The 22,450-nt window shown below is 41.3% G+C and overlaps 1 protein-coding gene across 1 annotated transcript in view; it reads right to left on the minus strand.

Moving 5' to 3' along the window:
- Positions 1 to 22,450, minus strand: part of Mtmr10 (myotubularin related protein 10) — a 57,132-nt gene that overhangs the window by 25,222 nt on the left and 9,460 nt on the right. Inside the window, exons 3-9 of the mRNA XM_041655338.1 lie at positions 20,894 to 21,030; positions 18,719 to 18,791; positions 17,780 to 17,922; positions 10,447 to 10,537; positions 4,564 to 4,744; positions 683 to 770; positions 512 to 600 (exon numbers count right to left, since the gene is read on the minus strand). Of these exons, the coding sequence (XP_041511272.1) occupies positions 512 to 600; positions 683 to 770; positions 4,564 to 4,744; positions 10,447 to 10,537; positions 17,780 to 17,922; positions 18,719 to 18,791; positions 20,894 to 21,030 (802 nt within the window). The remainder of the gene's footprint in view (positions 1 to 511; positions 601 to 682; positions 771 to 4,563; positions 4,745 to 10,446; positions 10,538 to 17,779; positions 17,923 to 18,718; positions 18,792 to 20,893; positions 21,031 to 22,450) is intronic.

Here is a 22,450-nt window from a genome sequence, read left to right on the forward strand (position 1 = left end):
GTATGTTAAAGGAAAGTGTTGTATCAAACAAAGATGAATTTAGTATTGTTTAGGTGGAAGTCCTATGGCTGTCCATATATGCCCAAAAAGCTTGGGATGTTAGGGATCTCCAGCTAGAGGCATCATTCTACGCTCTGGTCTCACTCCTCCCATTCCAAACCCTGATTCTGAGAAAGCCTGCCAAAAGTCAGCCCCTCCCTGGGGCTGCTCAAGACCATGCCTACAGGCTACATAAGACCTGGTAGCCATATTTGCCATTTGATTCCTCCCCTGCCTTCCCAAGGATCACCCAGGAGTTGCTTTGCTCTGCTCAGATTAAACCTGGACTTACTAATTCAACTGATCTGACTTATTACACAGGCAGCAGCATAATTATCAGGGGATTTAAACTTTTCAAGTATATTCATTCTTTGCAAAATGGTAATCACTGCATAGAATGTATGGTGATACCAACTATTTCCAAGTAGTAGGTCTACGATACCAAGTACACTGACTGCCCTTCCTCCCTTACCTCTGGTCAATCTTCCTCTGCTGCAGCGCATCTTTGATGAAGGCCATTCGCACAAGAGCACTGCCGTTAGAGTGGCTCCAGCACCAGAACTAGGAGACAGGCAGAATCCTCATTTAACTGGACAGAAACAGTGGATATTAGCATCAATAACATCCAACAGAAGTCACTTACTGGCATCCTTCTTCCAACAAAAGAATGGGAGAAGATCTTCAGGTCTTGGTCTGCTAATGAACTTGGCACGACAAAGTATTCTGGAAGGCTAATAGGAGAGAAAGAGGTCATGCATGAGTCCGGTGCTCACCATGTTCACTGCTGCTCTACTCACAGTAGCTCAACTTCAACTAAGAAAATGCCCACCAGATTGGGCTGTTGATGTGGGAGCCCCTCTGTCTGTTGCTTATATTGGTTAATGAATAAAGAAACTGCCTTAGCCTGTTGATAGGGCAGAACTTAGGTAGGCGGAGAAGACAGAACTGAATTCTGGGAGGAAGAAAGCAGAGTCAGGGAGGTGCCATGGATCCGCTGCCAGAGATAGACATGCTTTGCTGGTAAGCCACTGCCACATGGCCATACACAGAGTAATAGAAATGGGTTAAATTAAGACTTAACCAATAAGAAGCTAGAGCTAATGGGCCAAGCAGTGATTTAATTAATACAGTTTCTGTATGGTTATTTTGGGGCTAAACTATCCAGGTGGCTGGGACAAACAAGCAGCCTCTCCTTGTAACAGCCTGTGGGACATTTTCTTAACTGATCGTTGATGTGGGAGGACCCACTCACTGTAGTTGGTGCCACTCCAGGGATGGTAGTCCTGGGTGCTATAAGAAAGCAAACCGAGCAAACCATGAGGAGCAAGACAACAAGCAACACTCATCCATGGTCTCTGGCTCCAGGTTCCTGCCCTATTTGAGTTCTTGCCCTGATTTTCTTCAGTGATGAACAGTGATGTGGAAGTGTAAGCAAAATAAATCCTTTCTTCCCAAGCTGCTTATGGTCATGTGCTTTATCACAGCAATAGTAACCCTAAGATACTATCCATCAACCAATGACTAGGTAACTAAAATGTGGTCCGTATACACAGTTGAATTTTATTCAGCAGTAAAGGAAAATAAAATCATGACATTTGCAGAAAAATAATGGAGCTGGAAATCATTCTGTTAAGCGACGCACGAGCCAGACTTAAACAGACCAATCCGACATGTCCTTTCATACATTGGACCTGGATTTAAATGTGTGAGGGGTGTATGTTTGTGAAGGTCATAGAACTAGGAAGGGGAACGTGACGGGGAGGAAAAACTTGAAGGGAGAGGGAAGAGGGAAAAGGTCATGGAGCACACCTGCCATGAAAGCAGGGTTCTTGTGAGAGGAGACCATTAGAGGGGACAGAAGGAATGGGAGAGGAATGTGGGAGCTGGGGATGAACTGGAAAGAAATATAAAGGCACATATGTAAGAAATTATGAAACCCATTATTTTCAAAATTAAGAACTTAATTTCAAAAAGTTGGAAGACAACTTAGTAGGTAACGTTTCTGCCACTGAAGCATGAGGACCTGCTTTTGACCCCAAAACCCATGAACAAAGCTGAGATGGTGGCACCTGCTTCCAATCCCCAGGCTGGGGAAGCAGAGGCAAGTAGATTTCTGGAGCTCACAGGTTAGCCAGCCTAGCCTAAGCCACTAGCACACCCTATCTCAAAATAAAATAGCATACGTGTCTGGGGAATGGTACCTGAAGTTCTCTGGCCTCCACATGCACACGTGCACCCTACCACCACAACTAACTTCTTAAAAAGGAAAAAAAGTCCCATACTTAAAACACAATGATGTACTCTGAGAACCTCATAAATGTTTGAAACACATTTATCTCCTCTTAATATGCGCTCCACTTAGTTGGATGGCATCATGGGAGGCACTGATAATCCCTCTCAGTGTACATGTATGATGTGGTCAATTCTCATAAAATTAAAATTTGAACATGAGAAAAATACAGAACAATTAAGTATTTTCTAGAACGACTATTACTCTTTGGGAAACACCATCACTATGCATCCATGTCTTGTAGGCTATGGAAAGAAGGTAGGCAAACAAAAGCAAAGTCTGTGTAAGAAGGGCACCCATAAGCCTACATATGTGAATGTTAGTCAGCAGAGAGCGGCACTACTTGAGAGAGATTTGGAGGAAGTGTGTTACTGGGGTGGGCTTTGAGGTTTCAAAAAGCCCACACTAGGGCCACTGTGCTCGCCCTGCCTACAGATCAGGCTGTAGCTCTCAGCTGCTGCCCCGGTGCCTGCCTGCGTGCCGTCACGCTCCCCATCATGATGATAATGGATTAAGCCTGTGTAAGCAGCCCTAGTTAAATGCCTGCCCTGAGAAGAACTGCCTTGGTAGTGGTGTCTCTTCACAGCAGTAGCACAGTGCACGAGACAGCCTGTGAAGCTCCAGAGAAGTTCACGGTCCTCCCTCTCCTCCTCTTCTACCTTCTTTCCTTTCCTCCACACAGCCCAGCAGGTAGACAGGGACAGGCCTAGCCAGGCTGTGCCATGTGCTTCTCAGGACATAAACTGGCACAAGCTGACTGGGAAGTGAAATCCAAAGGGAAGCAGAAGATGAAAACAACACAATCCAAACTACCCTTCCCAGACCTATAAACCGAGAAGTTCCTTGTGACAACATGACAGCACCATGTCCCCAAGAAGGCTGATTATAGCCAATGAGACTTCAGTGTCCCCAAGAAGGCTGATTACAGCCAATGGAGACTTCAGTGTCTCCAAGAAGGCTGATTACAGCCAATGAGACTTCAATGTCCCCAAGAAGGCTGATTACAGCCAATGAGACTTCAATGTCCCCAAGAAGGCTGATTACAGCCAATGAGACTTCAATGTCCCCAAGAAGGCTGATTACAGCCAATGAGACTTCAATGTCCCCAAGAAGGCTGATTACAGCCAATGAGACTTCAATGTCCCCAAGAAGGCTGATTACAGCCAATGGAGACTTCAATGTCCCCAAGAAGGCTGATTACAGCCAATGAGACTTCAATGGTCTCAAGGCATTCTCAAAACTTCACCAATACTAAGTGACATTAAACTAAGAAACAACAATTCCTGGTCACTTTTAAAGAGTTCTGGGACATCAGTTCACTATTCTAAAAAACTGTTGAGTAAAAGAAAGATTTTTACTAACCTATTTATATATACGTATTTTATTTTGTTAAAATATGAGCTATAGTTGATGGCACTCAGAGCTGATGAGGAAAGTATGCTAGAAAGTAGAAAGATGGTAGAACTAGGACATAACCAACAGCAACGTTAATAAAATAACAGGTCCAGGTAGCCATCCTCCCTCTCAGTGAAAACTATTCTAGGACACTGAAACCGAGATACAAAAAATGGAACTTTACAGTGACAGAGTAAGCAGACTGCCCTCAGATGTCAGCACATACACATACACAGATACAGCCAGCTAGCCAGAGACTGAGGAAGTACATACACGACAAGCAAGCTAGAGACTAAATGGGATGCACAGGGGACAGCACCACCTGATGAAGCAAAAACACTGAGTCTGGGTCTAATTGCTCCTCAGGATACAAAGGATACGTTAAAGGACAGGACAGAGATAAATCAGTAATTAGAATATGGGAAATTCCACAGACCAATAATGTGGCTATGTCTGTAAAAGCATATGTGTAACAGAGGAAAAACAAGAACGTTGTACATTAAAAGGCCTATGTTACACATCACTCAAATTCAGAGTAAAATATTCTTGAATTTTAAATCAACTTTAAAAGACAGTTGTAAGAAAACTGCAAACAAATACTCAATAGATTACGAATGATAAAAAAAAACACTGTCAACATCTTTTAAATGTTACGGATGGTATTTATACTACAAAGTCTTTAACTTTAAAATAAAGTATCCTTTAAACCTTATTTAAAACAGGTATTAACCATTAACTGGCAAGCTTATCAATGGAAGTAGAGTTGGATTATTCTCCACACAAGTCTTTTCAAGATGTGTGTGTGCCCGCACATGTGCACATGTTAAAATAAGACTTACCATGTACATATCATGTAACCCTCGTTGATAGAACAAACTCTCCACCCAGAAGCACCTGTCCTCTTGATCTCTCTGTCCCAGTCTGAGTAAGTTTCAAACAGTGGCGTCCTCTGGCTGCTGCTACTGCCAACTCCGCTCCACACTCCTCCACCTCCTGAGGATACTCCATTAACTTTGCTGGCTATGGGAAAAGTAATATTAATTTTGTTGAACTATCCCGTCTCAGCCAGCATTTGCTTGCTGTCTTCTGTTACATGCATACCCTGAGCTGTGGCCTCCTGCCTGTCATCTGTCATGTCTCTCTAAAATCTTTGCATCACAATTTCACCTGGTCCTGGCCGGCTCCTTCCTGCTGTACAGACACCTTTTCCTTTCCTATTCTTCTCCTGCTTCATCTCCTCTGCTTGCAGATGAGCAGCCAACTTGATTCTGAAGACTTCAAGCTGTCCCACTGGCTGCTGATGCTGCTTTTGCCACACACAGTTCTTTTTCTATGAGGCACTTCCTTATATAATGATCAATGCCTGCTGCCCACATTTTGTCTCCATTTACTCTCCTTATTTTTCAATTATCTCCCATTTCTACCAATTTATGGAAACTTCCTGAGCCTCAACTTTCTCCCTGTTCTGAACAAAGGGGTAAACTGCCATCTGCATACTCTCTCCACACTGGGGTAGGAAGTTCATGGATCCACCCAACAGTTTTCAAGTTCTCAGAATATTTTGTTTTTCTAGCAACATGTTCGCATCTGTTCACTAGATGATTCTTGGCTCTGTATGGCTACTCAACTTAAAAGCTGACAAAGCAGTTTGTGCATTGCAAGAAGACACAGCACTATCCTACATGGTGAGTCTAGAGGTAGGTCTAGACTTCACTTCCTTAGGAAGGAACGTTTCCAAAAAGAGATGACATAATCCCTTTTGGCCCAGTGTCTCACTGCCCCAGGTTTTAGTGGCAGTTCCTAGGCCGACATTCATTACCTGATGGCTTCATGACACTAGCTTCTTACCCTAACATTTCAATGAGTCTCCTTTTCTAAAGAAATCAAATTTAAATGGCTTCTTTGGGTCATACAGATCCCTCACATAACTAATTATTTACCATTGTTCCCAACTTTCTTTCTTTCCTGTAGCCATGCAAATGCCTATTATCACGTGAACATGCTACACCCCATTCTCAATGGTTAATTCTCAAAAGTTCATTATTAACTCCCGGCAGAAGACAGATGTTTTTGGAGAACTTACAATGAGCTACTAAGGTCTGAGAACAGAAAGGTGAGTTTCTGTCTATTATTCTGAAAGCTATAGCCCGACAGTAGTAGGTGGGTACAGAAAGTATGAGCACAGAATGAACTATATACAATAAAGATGCAGAAAGGGGTGGGCAAGAAAGCTGTCTTGACTTGACAGCATCTGAATAGGTCCTGAAGAGAGAGAGTGTCAGGTAGCTGGTAAGGAGGAGGTGGGCATGCAGAGCAGAGAATGGGAAGATGGTAAGCATCAAGGAAACCATACAATTTAGCAGGAAAGCCAGACATGGTAGAAGAGCAGCTACAGATTACACAAGGCCTAGAATTTAGATCTGTGCTACTTGAGAATAGGATCACTAGCCAGCTACAGTGGCCATTTATATATAAACTAAAACAAAATTTAAATAAAAACTAATGTCAGTCACTAAGGTACACTAAGGACAATTCAAGTGCTTAACAGGCACATGGAGCTGGGTACCACACAGGACAGTACAGAAGAAGGGACACCTCCATCACTGAAGAACTCTAGTCTAGATCACAAGGGTCTGATGTGCTGTTAGGAATTCTGAGTCTGATTCTAACAGGATTTCACAAAAGTTATAATGCTAATTAGCTTCTATCCTCAGATCCCACTCTACTTCAGTACTTCCGCTATGGAACGCAACACCTAGAAAGTGTGCTTCTAGATGACTCATCAATACAGTGTTCTAAAGCATTAAGCAACTGATCGTATTACTAATGCAAAGGGGGAAAAATCATATGGTCAGTTCAGTAAGTACAGAAAAACTTTTGGTAGGGCTCAACCCGTTTTTTGTTTGTTTGTTCATTTTAAGACATCTTTTCCAATTTGATACAGAGTATTTTTCTAGAACCTGCAACAAACAGCATTACCATTAAAGCTAAAGAGAGAAATGGTGTCTTCTAGCTAGCTACTCAGCACTGTACCACAGACTTTGGCCACTTATCAGGACAGCCATCACAGAACACGGATAGAAAGAACACACTCATTTGTGGGAGTTAGCTAGCACTTCAGCAGCAAATCCCCAGCTGAGTTCATACCTAGTTTTCTGAATTTCTGAAATCACGTGAGGATGCTCTACTATTTGGGATTATTTCTCTGACCTCCTTATGAATAGACAGATTTTCTGAACACAAAGTGAGACCATTCTGGGTTGGATGCGTGTGCGCCGTTCTGCAGTTCCTTTCTCAGCAGCTGGGACTGACTACACTGCCATTAGCTCTGTGTCTTCTTTGGAGAGAGTTCATTATGCAATGCATAATAGATAAGTAATTTGACTGCACGGACTGCAAATTCTAGTGTTTCCTAAAAAGCCCTAAAGGACTGCTCTAACCATGGACTGCTCAGGATTGCAGCAGCGAGCTAGTCCTGGATTTCCTGATGGATACCAGACAGGTTTGACGCATAGCTCTTTCGCAGACTAAAAGAACAGAGGCACTAGGAATTCTTGACCCGGCATTTGCTATAGTATTTTAGATATCTAGCCCTAGAATGTGATGCTATTTTAGTGCTTCTATGTAACTGATTCCCCACTGACACTCAGAACAAGCTCATGCAACAAGAAAGATAGGAAAAATGGTCAATATACGCAAAGAAAGCCTGCCACTGTGGTGGCACAGCGGGAACTACAAGTCACAAAGAAGGGCAAAGAAGGCAACCTCAAAATACTAAGGCTGCTCTTAGCAGAGACTCTGACCCTGTGAGCCTCAGAGGAGCCAACATACTGTTTCTACAGTGATTCTGCTGCTATGGCAGCTAGCATTGAGGAGAAAAGACTGGTCACATCGTTTATAGTCAGTCACACTAAGAACGCTAGAAGCACCCAAGCAACAAACTGACAATTCCTACATTGTTCCAAAGAGTTATATACTATGTGTTTTTTCAAATAAGCATTTAAAATGAATTCTATAATCCTAATTTAAGGACTACATTGCTAGAGAGGATAAATTTAATAAAGCTCACTACAAATGTACATGTTTTAATGGGGCAGCTTTGGACTGCAGTAGCATGTTTAGGTGTGTGTGTGCAGCAAGTGCTCCAAAGCCTGTGCAGCTGCACACTGCCCTGTACCTCAGCATGCTCGCTGCAGTGTGGATGGCTACTGATCCTCTCAGAAGTGGGTCTTACTCATCTGGTGCTGGAGAGTGCCTAAGATAGCAGGAGAGTCGTCAGATAACCGAAGGGAACAGTCTCCAACTTCAGCTCCTACTTGTGGAAACACCCTTGTCACCTACCTGCCTGAAAAGGGGCTTCTTTAATCCAGCCAATGAGTCAAGGTACCATCCAGAGGTTCTCAAGAGAGGGCAATGAGCATCCTTCACTCACAAATTAGTGAACTGTACTGCAGTGTATGCAAGTTTCAGGCTCCTTTTGATCTTAGGGATGCACTTTATGCTTCTGTAACAGCATGGAAGGATATTAAAGGATGTTACCCTATGAGTAAAGCTTTGGCCAGAACTATGCTTATGAAGAATTTGCTGAAGGAGGAGGAGTTAGAAGGATGGACTATTAAAAAGGGCTCCTGAATATTTTAAGTAATTATTAATCATCCAACTGCATCAGCCAGTTATAAGAAAATAAGAGGGACTGGTTTATAAGAAAACGTCAAGTTTTATAGACTGGAGATGCCCACAAGAAATGAAGGAGGTAGGATCCAAACAGTAACTCATGCAGGTGTCAGGTCACCAACTGCACAGTTGATTGTACTTGGCGAGCCCAGTCATTATGTTTTTGCAAAAGTCATTACTTAGCCACCAAATCATTGCTATTAGGAAAAAGCAGCATGAAGGCGGCTTCCAAGGCTGACTGGAAATGCTTATCCGAGCTGCTGTTCTGAAATGGTACCTCACTAATGAGCATGGTGATCACCGCAAGGATTTGTGCTTTGTTTTCAGATAGGAAGTGAATTACAGAAAAGTATCAACTTCAAAAATAACTGTACTGCTCAAGACTAAATTATAGTTACTATACATATGGATAAGAAAAATTAAGACACAAATACTGTGTTATCCAGGTTCTATGAAGTAGAAAATGAAAGCTGTTCTGAGACGGTATTTTCAAAGTCATGAAGATGTACTGAAAGCATCTGTGTCCCAGGCGCCAACGCCACATTTCTATACGGTGACACCGCGGTGAGCTGAAGTGCACTCGCATCGTAAGCTATGGAATTTACTACCTCGCATTTTAATGTAAGGCGTATAAAGGTTCAGTACAATTAGTGAGCTATAGAGTTTTAAAGATTTATTTATTTATTTATTTCATGTGCATTGTTGTTTGGCCTGCACACATGTGTGAGGGTATTGGATCTCCTGGAATTGAAGTTACAGAGAGTCGTGAGTTGCCATGTGGGTGCTGGGAATTGAACCCAAGTCCTCTGAAAGACCAGCCAGTGCTCTTAACCTCTAAGCCATCTCTCTGTAAGTTATGTTATTTACTACCTTGTGTTCTAAGGTAAGAAGTATAGAAGTTCAGTACAATTAATAATCTATAAGCCCCAGAACAGTGGTTCTCTGCCTTCTTAATGCTGTGACTCTTTTTTTTTTGGTTTTTCAAGACAGGGTTTCTCCGTAGCTTTTTGGTTCCTGTCCTAGAACTAGCTCTTGTAGACCAGGCTGGCCTCGAACTCACAGAGATCCGCCTGCCTCTGCCTCCTGAGTGCTGGGATTAAAGGCGTGCGCCACCACCGCCCGGCTAATGCTGTGACTCTTTAATATACTTCTTCATGTTGTGATGACCCCCAACCATAAAACTATTTTCACTGTTACTTCATAACTATAATTTTGCTACTGTTATGAATCATAATGTAAATTTTTTTACATAATGTAAAAAATAGATGTTTGCCAAAGGGGTCACGACCCACAGATTGAGAACCACTGCCCTAGTCCATGCTGGGACAAATGGATCTTTCATTGACTTTTCTTCTGTGAGCACTGGTGGAATGTGTACTTCTGACAGCTGTCACTGTACAGTCACTAACTAACCCATGAGGAGGCTAACAGGAGATACATGGTCACTGTACTAGGAATTACATTATCTAGAACAGAGTATTTAAAACAGAATTACATAATCAAATCTAAGCTTTTTTCTTGATGATGTCATAGCTAACATAGATATGTGGACTAAACTGTTTAATTACCACAAAATTGCCTAGAATATATCTATTTTTCACAAATGCTCATCTTTTCATTGGTCTTATTCAGAACAGAAAGTCAGTATTTTGAAAATCTTAACAAAGTCTTCCAAAAGGTTTTAACCATTTCAGCTTTTATATAAAAATCACATTTTGCTAGAAATTTTGTGGTTTTCAACTATCTTTTGGTTTTCTGCCAGTTTTAAAATCCAAGTTACCAAATAAAAATAACAGAAGACATACGGAGCACAAAATACAAACCAGTGCCTACAGGGAAAATAGGTGTTCTGACTCCTACAAGCTAGGGCTTATGGCTGCCTGGTCACTTCTCAAGAGACACCGACAAACAGTGTCTTCTAGGGCATGGTGTTTGTCTCCTAGTAGCTAGGACGCTAATAACCCTACACTCACTAAAAGTCCAACAAACATACAAATAAGATGGACACATGTAAAGTTAGTCACAGTACTTAATATTTTCATATTTACCTGAATTGTGGTATTTTTTCCCAACATATTCAAATGCAAAGAGTAGCTGGAGGTCTGTTGGCTGGGAATAATGAGCTATTGCAAGGCATACCTAGGAAAAATTCTACATTTAGAATTTGAATTTAACACACTTAGTTAAATGAAATGTACAGTCAGGCTTTAGCCACTGGGAGAGTCATCCTGGGGCAATGACTACAGATACTATTTACATGTTTTTCTGTTGACCTAGAATATGAAAGAACTATTTAAGGCCAAGTTATCTCCTTCATTGTTCTGCCCCCCAAGACACTGTAAGCATTCAATATGTATTTGCAGAGTTCAATTTTTAAGTGGAACAATTTTATCTGTAAATAAAACTTGAAAGCTAGAAAAGCGTTCTCCAAAAAGATAGTAACAACATATCCACTCTACAACAACCAAACCCAAGTTTCAATTTTAGTGGATTTTAAAAATCTTCAGGGATTTAAAAAAAATCTAACTTTAAACCACAATCATAAAAAATTAAAATTAGGAGTATCTATATCTAGATAAGATAAAGAAGTACATTTTAAAAAGCATTCCAGTGAAATGGATTAAGACTAGAAAAGCATGGGCTAGAAAAACCCATAAATCACGACCTGTGTGCTAGCTCTACTAAGCACTTGCTATGACCTGTGTGAATTGGTTCTTTTCTTATAGCCTTGGCCTTCTCATCTGTGAAATGACAGAAATGCCTGAGCTGTTTTAAGTATTAACAACTGAGCATGCCTAGCCTTCAAAAGCACTCCGTGTACAGAAACACTACTATTCTCAAAGGGTACTGGATGGAAGGAAGGACAGTGTTCCATGCTTACAAGCCATGGATGAGACAGAGGAAGAAAACAGCCCTGACGTGAACAAAGAAGAAACAAGTGTGTAGAGGAAGAAAGAAAGATGGTCTTTCTTAAAGTGGTTATATATGACTTAAAGGTGAAGCACAAACCAGAATGATACACTTTTGACAATGAGCAAGCAAGAAAAGTTTATTGTTAGCTCATCTCAAAGCAGTGGTGTCTGGAGTAAGTTGATGCAAATTCCATTAACCATTAAGTATATGTCAGCTTGTTGCTTAGACTGCATTTTAAAACATCTTCCAGATAATAACATTTCCTATCATAAAAAGTTAAAGCATAAACCAAGGAGACATAACTTACCACTAGACTTTAATGAAAGGAAAATCTTCCTAAAACTTTTATTGCCTTAATTTCTCAGTGCCTAACCACAGAGCATCCTGTAAGGGTCTCACTTACAATCTTATAAGACGACTTTTTCCGCTCTGCAATTCCTGTTCTGTACATCAACCTGTGTGCTGTTCAGTGCTGTCACCTTGACAGAACCTAGACTCACTGGAAGATGAGCCTCTGGACACGCCCTAACTAGGTCCATCTAAACTGTGGTAGAAGAACCATTCCTTAGACAGGGAGCCCAGACTGTGCAAGTGGAAAAGCAAACTTCTCTGTTCTTGTTACTGTGGTGTGGTGTGACCTAGAGCTTGCTTCAGGCTCCTAATCCAGAACTGTGAGCTGTTCTCCCTTAAGTTGCTTTGGTCAGAGTACTTTATCACAACTGGAAGAGAAATAAGTCTTCCTTGAAGGACTTCTAGCAGCGAAGCTTCTCCATCTATGCCTTCATAGGGTCTACGGCCATGTTTACTTCATACACACACTTACAGCACTTCTTATGGCTGCCCTATTTTGCTACGCTGCCGTAACTACATCCTGAAGCCAGACATGTTTTATGGTACCTCTGTGGGCTTCCCTGAATCCTAGATATCTACACTTAAGAACTGTCTTCTAAAATGTGTTTTTGGTTAATTACTTGGCTGTCTTGGCGAGCTGCCATGGTTTCCAAGTACTTGCACAGTCCTCCTCACTAAACAACTCTTACCTTTCCAAGGTTCCCTTAGTCATCTAAGGTCAGACGAAAGCATATCTGTAAACATTGTGTCTGACTGACTGCAGCCGCATCTGCCATGCCCACTGCTCTCCCAGCCAGTCCTACTTTCTTGTAAACAGCCAGAGCTAATACATATGAGTCTTAGCAAACTTCCCTGGATGGAGACTAAGAAACTAAAGCTTTTGCATGCTGTAGCATCACCTGTGACTTTCTGGACAGGCACTGTGTCTGGCAGTGACAGCACTAAGCATGTTAGCAGACAGATCAGTTACCAGTGTAATCATGAAAATGCTAACTAACACTATAACTAGTCTTCTGCTTCTTCTAAGAAAATCAGAAAGCTGCATAGGCCCATTAACAGAGAAGAAATTCACAGATCACTAATGATGGAACATGTTTATGAAGCAAAATAGCACAAATCTCACGTATAAAGCAAAACCCAACATAGCCTATTTCTAAAGCCCCTTTAAAAACCACACAGTGGCACAGTAGCTTCAAAGCAGGTATGTCAAGCAGCATGTACACTTAAAGACAATAAGTAAGACCATGAGACTGAAATTTGGTTCAGTGCCTTCTACAACAGCTGCTTTCCTGAGGAAGGGAAGTTTGTATTGCAAATTGAATTTGCTCTTTAGAAGCATGATTATACACACGCAATGCTATTGTCTGGCACAGGCATATGTACACTTGCATATCTGGAGGAGAGTCATGTTGTTTCTGTGGAACACCCAAAGGAGAGAGAAAGCCAGATGTCTTTTGTTTTATACTTTTCCCAACACACTGTTCTAAAAGACTGTGTCCAAATTCCTTGCTTCTTCTTGTAAGAGACTCTGAAAGTCTTTATAAGATCTCATTTGCATGTAAAATTATTCTTACTATACAGATATTCCCTAATTAATAATTTGTAAGGAAAAACCCATAGTCAATTAATCTTCTAATTGAAGCACAGCACAGGAGACATCAAATCTAAGGGATGATTAACCTCCAGTTTTACCACATTTGCAAGCAAACCAAGTTCCCTACATTTCTGTGGCTCAGTACCAAGGATGAATATCAAGTTTCAGGCAAAAATAACAGCCCAATGCAGGTGTACTCACATCTGCAATCCTACCAGCATATGGGAGACTGAGACAGGATTACCACTTTCAAGCCTGCCTGGGCTGCATGGGGAGAGCCAGGCCAGCCAAGGCTACAAAGTGAGACTGATTCAAGGAAACCTAAGCTAGGACTAGTGAGGAAGATCAGTTCACACAGTGCTTACTGCATAAACATAATGCCCAGAGTTTGACCTCCAGAACCACGTAAGTGGTGGAGGCAGGTGGTAGTGGACACCTTTGATCCCAGCACTAGGGAGGCAGAGCCAGGTGGATCTCTGAGTTAGAGGCCAGTCTGGTTGACAGTGAGTTCCAGGATGACCAGAGCTATACCAAGAAACCTTATCTGAAGAGCGTGCGAGTGTGCGCGCACACACACACACAGCTGGAGGCAGCAATATGCACTTGTCATTCCAGAGGTGCAGGGCACAGACAGGCAGATCCTTGAGGCTCAATGGCTAGCTAGCCTAGCCTGCTACTTGGCAAGCTCCAGGCTAGTGAGACACTCTATCTCAAAAACAAGGTAGATAGCTCCTGAGGTTGAACTTTGGCCTATACAAACACAGGTCAACATGGTTTTGATCTTTTGTTTTGATTTTTCTCAAGTGTTTTACTAGTAAGTTCAGGTTGGCTTTGAATTCAGTATTCTTCTGTCTCAGTCTCCCAAATGCTGAAATTACAGGTATGTACAACTATGTCTGGCTCTCCAACCTTTTTGTTTTGAATATATATATATATATATATATATATATATATATATATATATATATGAGCCTAAAATGTCTATGAGCCTAAAATGTCCAGAGACCAAAAGAGAGCATGCCTGGAGTTGCAGGCAGTTAGGAGTTGCCTGATTTGGTTGCTTGGAATTGAACTCAGGTCCTCTCTAAGAGCAGAGGTACCTGTTAACTACTGAGCCATCCAGCCCTACTCTTTAATTAGGTGAACAAACTTCATTTCTAACCGAAAATAAAATAGACATCAGATACTCAATTTAATCACTATTCATCGATCTACCCATGCATTTTTTAAAGTTATAAATCATTAAAAAATAATCTGAAAATATTTCAATTTATTTTTTATACCTCAGTTTTGAGCAAGGGTACATTAAAAGGAAATGGTAGTTCAAAGTTTCTATGAGGAAAATGTCCAATTCTGTATCATTAAACTCCTTTCTAAGGATACCCTTATTTCTCACGACAGCACAAGTGATACAGCTGCACAAACTAGCCTAATTAGTCATGGCACAATTGAAAAAGAGTCAGACAGTCAGGGTTAGAGCAACATTTAACATTGTGAACCAGCAAGCCAATCTAGTATTTTGAGCATTCCTATTTCAAACAAAAAACAGGAATGCTTTCAGTGTTTGAAAAACAATCCACAGTTCATGAGACACAGAATTCCAAGCATACACCTGATTCTTTTCAAAGACCTTACAAAAACCAAAGCGTTTTCCATAGGAAACTTACATTAAAGATTCCAGGGAGAAATAAACTGAGCCTTCACTCCACAGCTGATGCTTACTGCACCCTGCTCTTAGGGACAGGGCCTCACTGTGTTGCTAATAGCAGCCTTGAACTCCTAGCTGAGCTCTGATGATCCTCCTGCTTCACTGTCATAGGAAAGGAGGGTCCACACAGTCATAATTGCAGGGTTCATTGTTTCTCAGAGGTGGAATTTCAGTTTGCAGCACAGGCTGACCTTGAACTCAAGATCTTCTGGTTCCAGTCTACCAAGTAACCAGGTCTACAGGTATATGTCATGGCGTCAGCTCCTACTGAATTGACACAAAAACCTGCACTTGAAATTTAAAAGCCAGTAAGTTTTGCTAGCCATATACAACTCCATACATAAAACATGTAAGTCAGCAGATGTCTTCTGTCTCATTCCCCTTATTCTCCTTTTCCTCCTCCTCCTCAGCCCTGCACAGAAGACAAAGAGTACTTCTATGGGCCCCAGTTATACTTGGTTTGTAACTTGGCTTTGAAGCTCACCATGCTTTCCAGCTGGCGACTCCCCGCTGGTGCTAGCACATCTGCAATGCTGTCACTGTGATCATTCCCTCACACTCATCTGTCCCGGCTTCATCCTGACTAGACTTGCACTCTTTATGGCAAGAAGCCACAGCCTGCCCTTCTTTCAATCTCAAAACTTAGCACACTGTGAAGGAGTTATCCAGTAACACCACTCCTCACCCAGTGCTGGACAGTTTCATGTCAGTTTGACACAAGCTAAAGTCATCTGAGAGGAGGGAACCTCAATTATTAAGAAAATGCCTCCATGAGATCGGCTTGTAGACAAGCCTGTAAGGTATTTTCTTAATTAGTGATGAGTGGGGGAGGGCCCAGCCCATGGTGGGTGGTGCATCCCTGGGCCGTTGGTCCTGAGTTCTATAAGAAAGCAGGGAGAGCAAGCACGAGGAGCAAGCCAGTAAGCAGCACCCTTCCATGGCTTCTGCATCAGTTCCTGCCTCCAGGTTCCTGCCCTGCTTGAATTCTGTCCGGACTTCCTTCAGTGATGGCACTGTGATATGGAAGTGCAAGCCAAATAAACCTTTTCCTCCCCAGCTTGCTTTTGGTCATGGTGTTTAATAGAAACCCTAACTAGGACCCCCCAAGAATGTGAGCAACTGAAAAATGAAACCTTCTTTACAGAATGCACACCAACAAGTACTCTAGAAACATGGCCAACAAGTACTCTAGAAGAACCCAAATAATTATGACTTCCGTTCACTGAATATGTCGTCTGAAAAATATAGTAAGAGTGGAAAAGCTTTAAACTTTCTGAAAGAAAATTCGGCCAACTCTAGAATCCCCAGGTGAAACACTATTAACTCAATGTCGCACACAAGCCTACGGCACCCCTGCTCTCAGCACGCTGCACATCTAGGTGACAGAGTTCATAGGTAGGCTCTAACTTCTTTGGTAAAGGACATTACGAGTATATATTTAAGTCTGAGAAAGTGACTTGGCTAAATATTTTACTTGTACTGTTCGACCTAATCAGTCCTACAATCTTTCTACATAAGAGCGGGCACACAGACGTAAAATGCCAAAATCACAAACAGCAGAATTCAACCACTGAACGAAGCCTTAAAGTTACCAAGCTGGGTGCTCATGCGATGGTTATGTCGGCTGCAGATAAGAGCATTAGCTCAGACACACTGCTGTCACTCTGTCCCAGCAGCCATATGGTTTTTAGATACCCATCTCATGCTTGCCTTTCAGAGGAGAAACTGCTGGTTCAAGTTCTAACAACAAATCTACCACCTCCTCACCAAAGGATATGAAGACAGCTGCCTTAAGATACTTCTGACGACCTTAACTGGCAACAACAGGAATTTTACTGCAGTCTACTAAGAAGGAAAACAAATGCATCCTTGGTAGGCTAGCACTGTGTCAGTCCTGGTCCATCAGGACACTGCTGCTCTGTTCCTGGTACTGGGGAGCAGGCTTTTTCCCAGGGGTTCTCATAGCTTTCTGCATCTTCTGCATCATGTCAAACAGAGGGGTAGGTGATCTACAGCTTCATCCTTCTGGCAAAGCTACATACAGCAAGGGACCAAAGAAATGGTTTCTGCTCTTGACTTTTACTTTGAGAGTAAATACTAAACATTCCCTAGAAGTCAATTAAAAAGTTGTGATCTGCCTTTGCAGAATATAATTAATTCATTATGGTTTCTTTAAACCACTAATAATCATTAGGCCTCCTCTACAACTACGCATTTACCAATCCTTGTGAGCCAGAGCCTGGCTTTCACTCTGTTCATGAAGTTCTCTGGACTAAATTAAAAGCCTCACTAATAGAAATTATAATAGATCTCCAACTTTTCAACATTTATTAACCAGGAAAGAAACTGGCTCGCACAGTCAGAAAGTAGAAAATATGCTTATTTCTACAACTGAAAAGGAGTCTTTAATATTGTAGTAGTTGATAAAAAAAATACATGTTACTTTAAAGTAGCTATAAATTGATACAAGAAAATAGTTCCCTTAATGTTCTTGGCTTTAAGTGTACTTAAAGAGACAACTAATGATAACTTTCCCTAAAAACACCTGAGCAATTAAGAAATGTATGCAAGGCCAGGAGAGGCTTCAGCAGATAAAGGAGCTTCCAGCCAATCCTCAGAGTTTGGGTTTTATCCCTGGGATTCACATGGTAGGAAGAGGCCCAACTACACGGGGCCTCTTACCACCACATGTGCACATGCATAAACAATAAATAGAGTAAAAATACTTATATTTTAAAAAACAACTTTCACATAACTAAAAATAGTAAAGTTGTACTGAGAATGGAACTGAGAATTTGAAGCTTAACAGCATTACCTTTTTGGCACTTTCAGGACCCGATTCATCAAAGCGAAATCTGACAATTCGAAAGTCTTTACAATAAATTATTAATTCTGTCGGATTAAATTTTAGCTTCTGGTTGGGACCTAGGACTTTCTGCTTCCTCTTGTGGTCGTTCACTGAAGAAGGAAAAAGAAAATGTGACAACGTTCTTTCCTGGTGCTCTTCAGGATCCTTCAACAATGTCCCAGCAGAGAGCAGTACTGAAGCACCGCAGCTGGAGCAGACCCCACTGCTCCTGGCGCGGACCTCACTGCTGCTGGAGCAGACCCCAGAGCTGGAGCGGACCCCGCCGCTGGAGCAGACCCCACTGCTCCTGGAGCGGACCCCGCTGCTGGAGCAGACCCCACTGCTGCAGCGGACCCCACCGCTGGAACGGCCCCCACTGCTGCTGGAGCGGACCCCACTGCTGCTGAAGCGGACCCCACTGCTGCTGGAACGGACCCTACTGCTGCTGAAGCGGACACCACCGCTGGAGCAGACCCCACCGCTGAGTGCTTCTGCCTGACTTCATATCTCCTCTAACTCCTACAACTTTGGAGGCTTGGTTCTATGGCTTCGGTGATATTTCAGAGGATCTTTACATTGATACATTTAATGATTAAATTTTTAATTCCAAAGAGACCACAACTAATAAATTTTTAAAAATCATATCTCCGTTTAACAAGAATTTCTTGATTTCTCTGTTTGTTGAGTCTTAGGAATTCAAAAGCAATAAATGTAAAAGCAAGTCAACAGAAATAAAATTCCAACTCAAACACTCGGGACTATGGCCCTTTAAGGAATACTTCTGGACTTCAATCAACTTTCAGAGACCCATTCCATTGTATGAAATGATCATTGTGCTAGCCCTGGCCTCCCAGGTAGCTGAGGCTATCCTTTAAGATCCTCTATCACATGCAGAACACCACCTACCTGTGACAATCTGCTCAATACATGTCAAAGGGACATCATGCTCTCCAAGAAGAAGGTTTCTGTAATGGAATTTCTGAAATAAAAAATGATATTCATGTGAATTCTTTCGTCAATGGCCTCAAAATGGCAATAACAAGCCTTACTTTTAATGTGATAAGAAATTCAGTATACTATTGCCAAGGAGCACAAAAACCTTGGCTACGCAGCAAGGGCTGTCCATCCAAAGGGATGGGCATCTCACAGCACACGTCAGCAGGCAATGGAGGGAGGCCATGTGTGCTTTGAGTTCTGACACAGGGTTTCACCAGGCAGCCCAGACTGAGCTTTAACTCCTAAGAACTCTTTAGCCTCAACTACCTGTGTGCTAGGATTTCAGGAATGGGTCACCATACCTGCCCCTCACAGTTTTATTCTAACAGAAGGAAATTAAAATATATACCACAATGCTACTACAATATCTGAGAGTGTAATACCATCAATTTGTTATAGGCAAAGAGGTGCATGCCTAGTTCTAGATGAATTGACCCAAAATAATGAAAGATAGGGGCTCTTACATCATCTGATTTTAATGAGTAAAATAATACCTGATTTTTATAACACAGTGTGGGAAGTGACTATCTAGAACATAATGATGACTAAAATTTTTTTAAAAGGTTTGTTTTGTTTAGAGATAGGGTCTGACTTGGGTTCACCTTAGAAGTGTGATTCTCCTGCGTCAGTTTTCTAAGTACAACAACCTGAGAAAAGGCTTTGGGCTGGGAATGTAGGTAGAAGTCCTGGGTTTAATTTCCAGCACTACATAATATTCTGGCAAGGTGAAACACCTCTATAATCACAGGATTCAGGAGGTAGAAGCAAGAGGATCAGAAGTTCAAGTTCATTCTTACTACACATGGGTGTAAAGCCAGCCTAGGTACATGAGACCCTGTAAACGGACAGAAGAGGGCAGAGAGAGTGAAGAGAAAGCAATAGAGATGGCTTTGATGAGTGACAGCCCACTGTTGACATCTCCTAGAAAATACTTTCTGATCATTTCAAACTGAAACACAGCTGTCAGTAAGGCACTGGTCTATCACTGGTCCTAGTGATAGATTTAAGGTTTCTCTTGCTCAGTGAAGCCTGGGGCCAGAGAGCATTCAATCATGCCAAAATCAAAAGGGAAACACAAGTCCACAAGAGATGAGCTTATCTCCCTGCATATCAAGTCTTGTTAATGCCTTAAATTTAGCCTAAATATAATTCAGAAGATTAATGCACATAAAAATATACAGAAAATATTGAAAAATTAGTGAATGATTACAAGAAATAAAATATACTTACACACAGATCACTCAAAGAAATGTTTGGTTTATTAAAGAAATAAACGTTTAGTCATTTTTTTTCACTCTTACTATATGCTAGAAAGTAGAATTCAAGTTTCTGGGAAAAGAGCTAATTAGTTAGAAAACCAACAAGCAAATCATTAAAATGTTCAACATTTATAATATTGTATGCCAAATAACTGTGTTTTTCTCTTCATGATTAGTCAGAAGGAATATTTGTTTTTATAAACACATTTCTAAAAATGGAGGAAAGGAAAGAACTCCCTTATTGGGGATACATCACCAGGATATCCCCGAGGATAAATGCAGCAGAGCACTAAAATCGTCTCACTAAGCCTCCTGTGAGGGGTAATCAAGTACTTGGGAGGCAGAAGCAGGAAGATCAAGAGTTCCAAGCCAGCCTGAGCTACACAGTGAGACTCTGGACTGGGGCGGAGCTCAGCAGCAGAGCACAGACAAAGCCCTAGTCTGGTCTCCAATATTACACCAAAGAAAACAAACCAAAATCACAAAAACCACCATGGCTCAAGCAAGTTGTGACATTCTCCTTCACTATATTTTGATTTTTTAAAATTATTTATATTACATCTCTGAGAATTTTGTACAATGAATTTTGATCATATTCACCCCCCCCAACTCCTCCCAGATCCATCGCCCCTCACCTACCCACATAAATTTATGTCCTCTTGTTAAGCCCATCAACTCCAATTTTTACAGAGAATATTTCCAACATTAATGATTTATTGATAATTTTTCACAATTTTCCATTTTTCCACAATCTCTTATTTATATAACAATATATTCTGCTTAGAGTTAAAGTCTTAACAATACTAAACAGTATAGAAATAAATACCTGTAATGGCATCGGGTCATCTGTAATAAAGGAGATTTTGAAGTTGCTGCATATCAACTTGCCCCACAAATCGTACTGGCTTGTGTCTGTTGCAATGCATTTTCTCACAAAATTGACTTCATTTACAACAATTTCTCCTAAAAAAATCAAACACATAGTGAGCTACAAATATGCCAAACAAACCGCCAAACCACTGTGTGACTTTACTGAGGGACTTCGTGACTGGTGGCATCTGAAACTTGGAGGGCATTGGGAGTGCTTTGTGTCCCTAAGGATATGGTACAAAATGAGGCTCAAAAGTCTGTAGGGTCGGAACTGACTGAATCAGGCTGGCCCCAGCCTGGGGCTTTGCTTCTGCTCCACTGCCTCTAGCTAACAAGGTCCAAAGGTGTTTCTGAGAAATTTGTGATGGAGCATCTGTGTTTTATCAAGATGTGATGTGCACTAACAATCACGTCTTTATCATTCTGTAAGGGATGAGAACCAGCATCCAGTTCTATCTGCTTTAAAATATACTCTATAAAACCTCTGTGCTCAAATTGTAACAGAGTAAATAGTAAAACTTTAAAATAAAGTTTGAGTTAAAAGGGAAGATTGGAAAAACAAATATTAGAAAACCCAAACAAGAGCATTCATATGCTTTGAAAGGAGCAATTTCTTGAAAAGGAATTGAAAACTTGATCGTTTTAAGACCTACAATGCAATTATACAAGGCACATTTTAAGTGTCAATAGCAGAAAGCCAGGATTCTTATAGTTCCTATTACCAGAAAACTAGTTTCACAGTGATGACTAGAACCTGCTTGCTGACAATCCCCAAACTCCATGAAGAATGGAACTTTAGTTTCAACACAATCCTCTCTAACAAAAATGTTAACAATAAATTTGAGTGATGATGAATAAATTTTAGTCAAAGCTCTTAAAAATTTGTGAGGCTAATTTTAAGAACAACCCTTAATATTTATCTGAGGATTTAATTCATATACTCATGTCAAATTCCTGGCTCAAATCACTTAAGAAATTTTCCATCCTGAATACAAGCCTCCTTTACATGGCTTAAGGCCTTGAATGCCAAGTCCTGCTCAGCTGTCTTCCTCACCCTCCCGCTCTACCCACAATGGCCCTCTATGAATCCCTTTTATATACCACACTGCTTCCATTTATGGGTCTTTGAACACGCCCCTCTGTCTTGGAAGATTCTTTCTTTTAGACAGCGGCTGCGCTGAAGAATGCCTTAAAATAATCTCTCTGCCTAGATTAAATCTCCCTTATCGCTGCACCATAGACTTGCAATTCCAGTGCGCGTCAGAGCTACAATTTGATCACATGTTCACTTTTTAAGTTTTAATGCTTGCCTCGCAGCCAGGAGTATACATCCAAAGGTGGCAGGAAACAGACTTTTTGTTCAGTGCTGAAACTTTAGTGAATAGAACAGTACCTAGTACTAGTTAGGTGGATGCTAAGAAAGTGTCGAATGAAGGAAAAAAATCAACTCAGTGCCCCGGGTTACTGAAATAAAACCAGTGATCCGAGTGGATAAGTAAAGCAAATGACTTAT

Source organism: Microtus oregoni, unplaced genomic scaffold, assembly GCF_018167655.1.
Source record: "Microtus oregoni isolate MIOR12 unplaced genomic scaffold, Mior012 000000F_ref0000247, whole genome shotgun sequence".
NCBI classification, from domain to species: Eukaryota; Metazoa; Chordata; class Mammalia; order Rodentia; family Cricetidae; genus Microtus; species Microtus oregoni.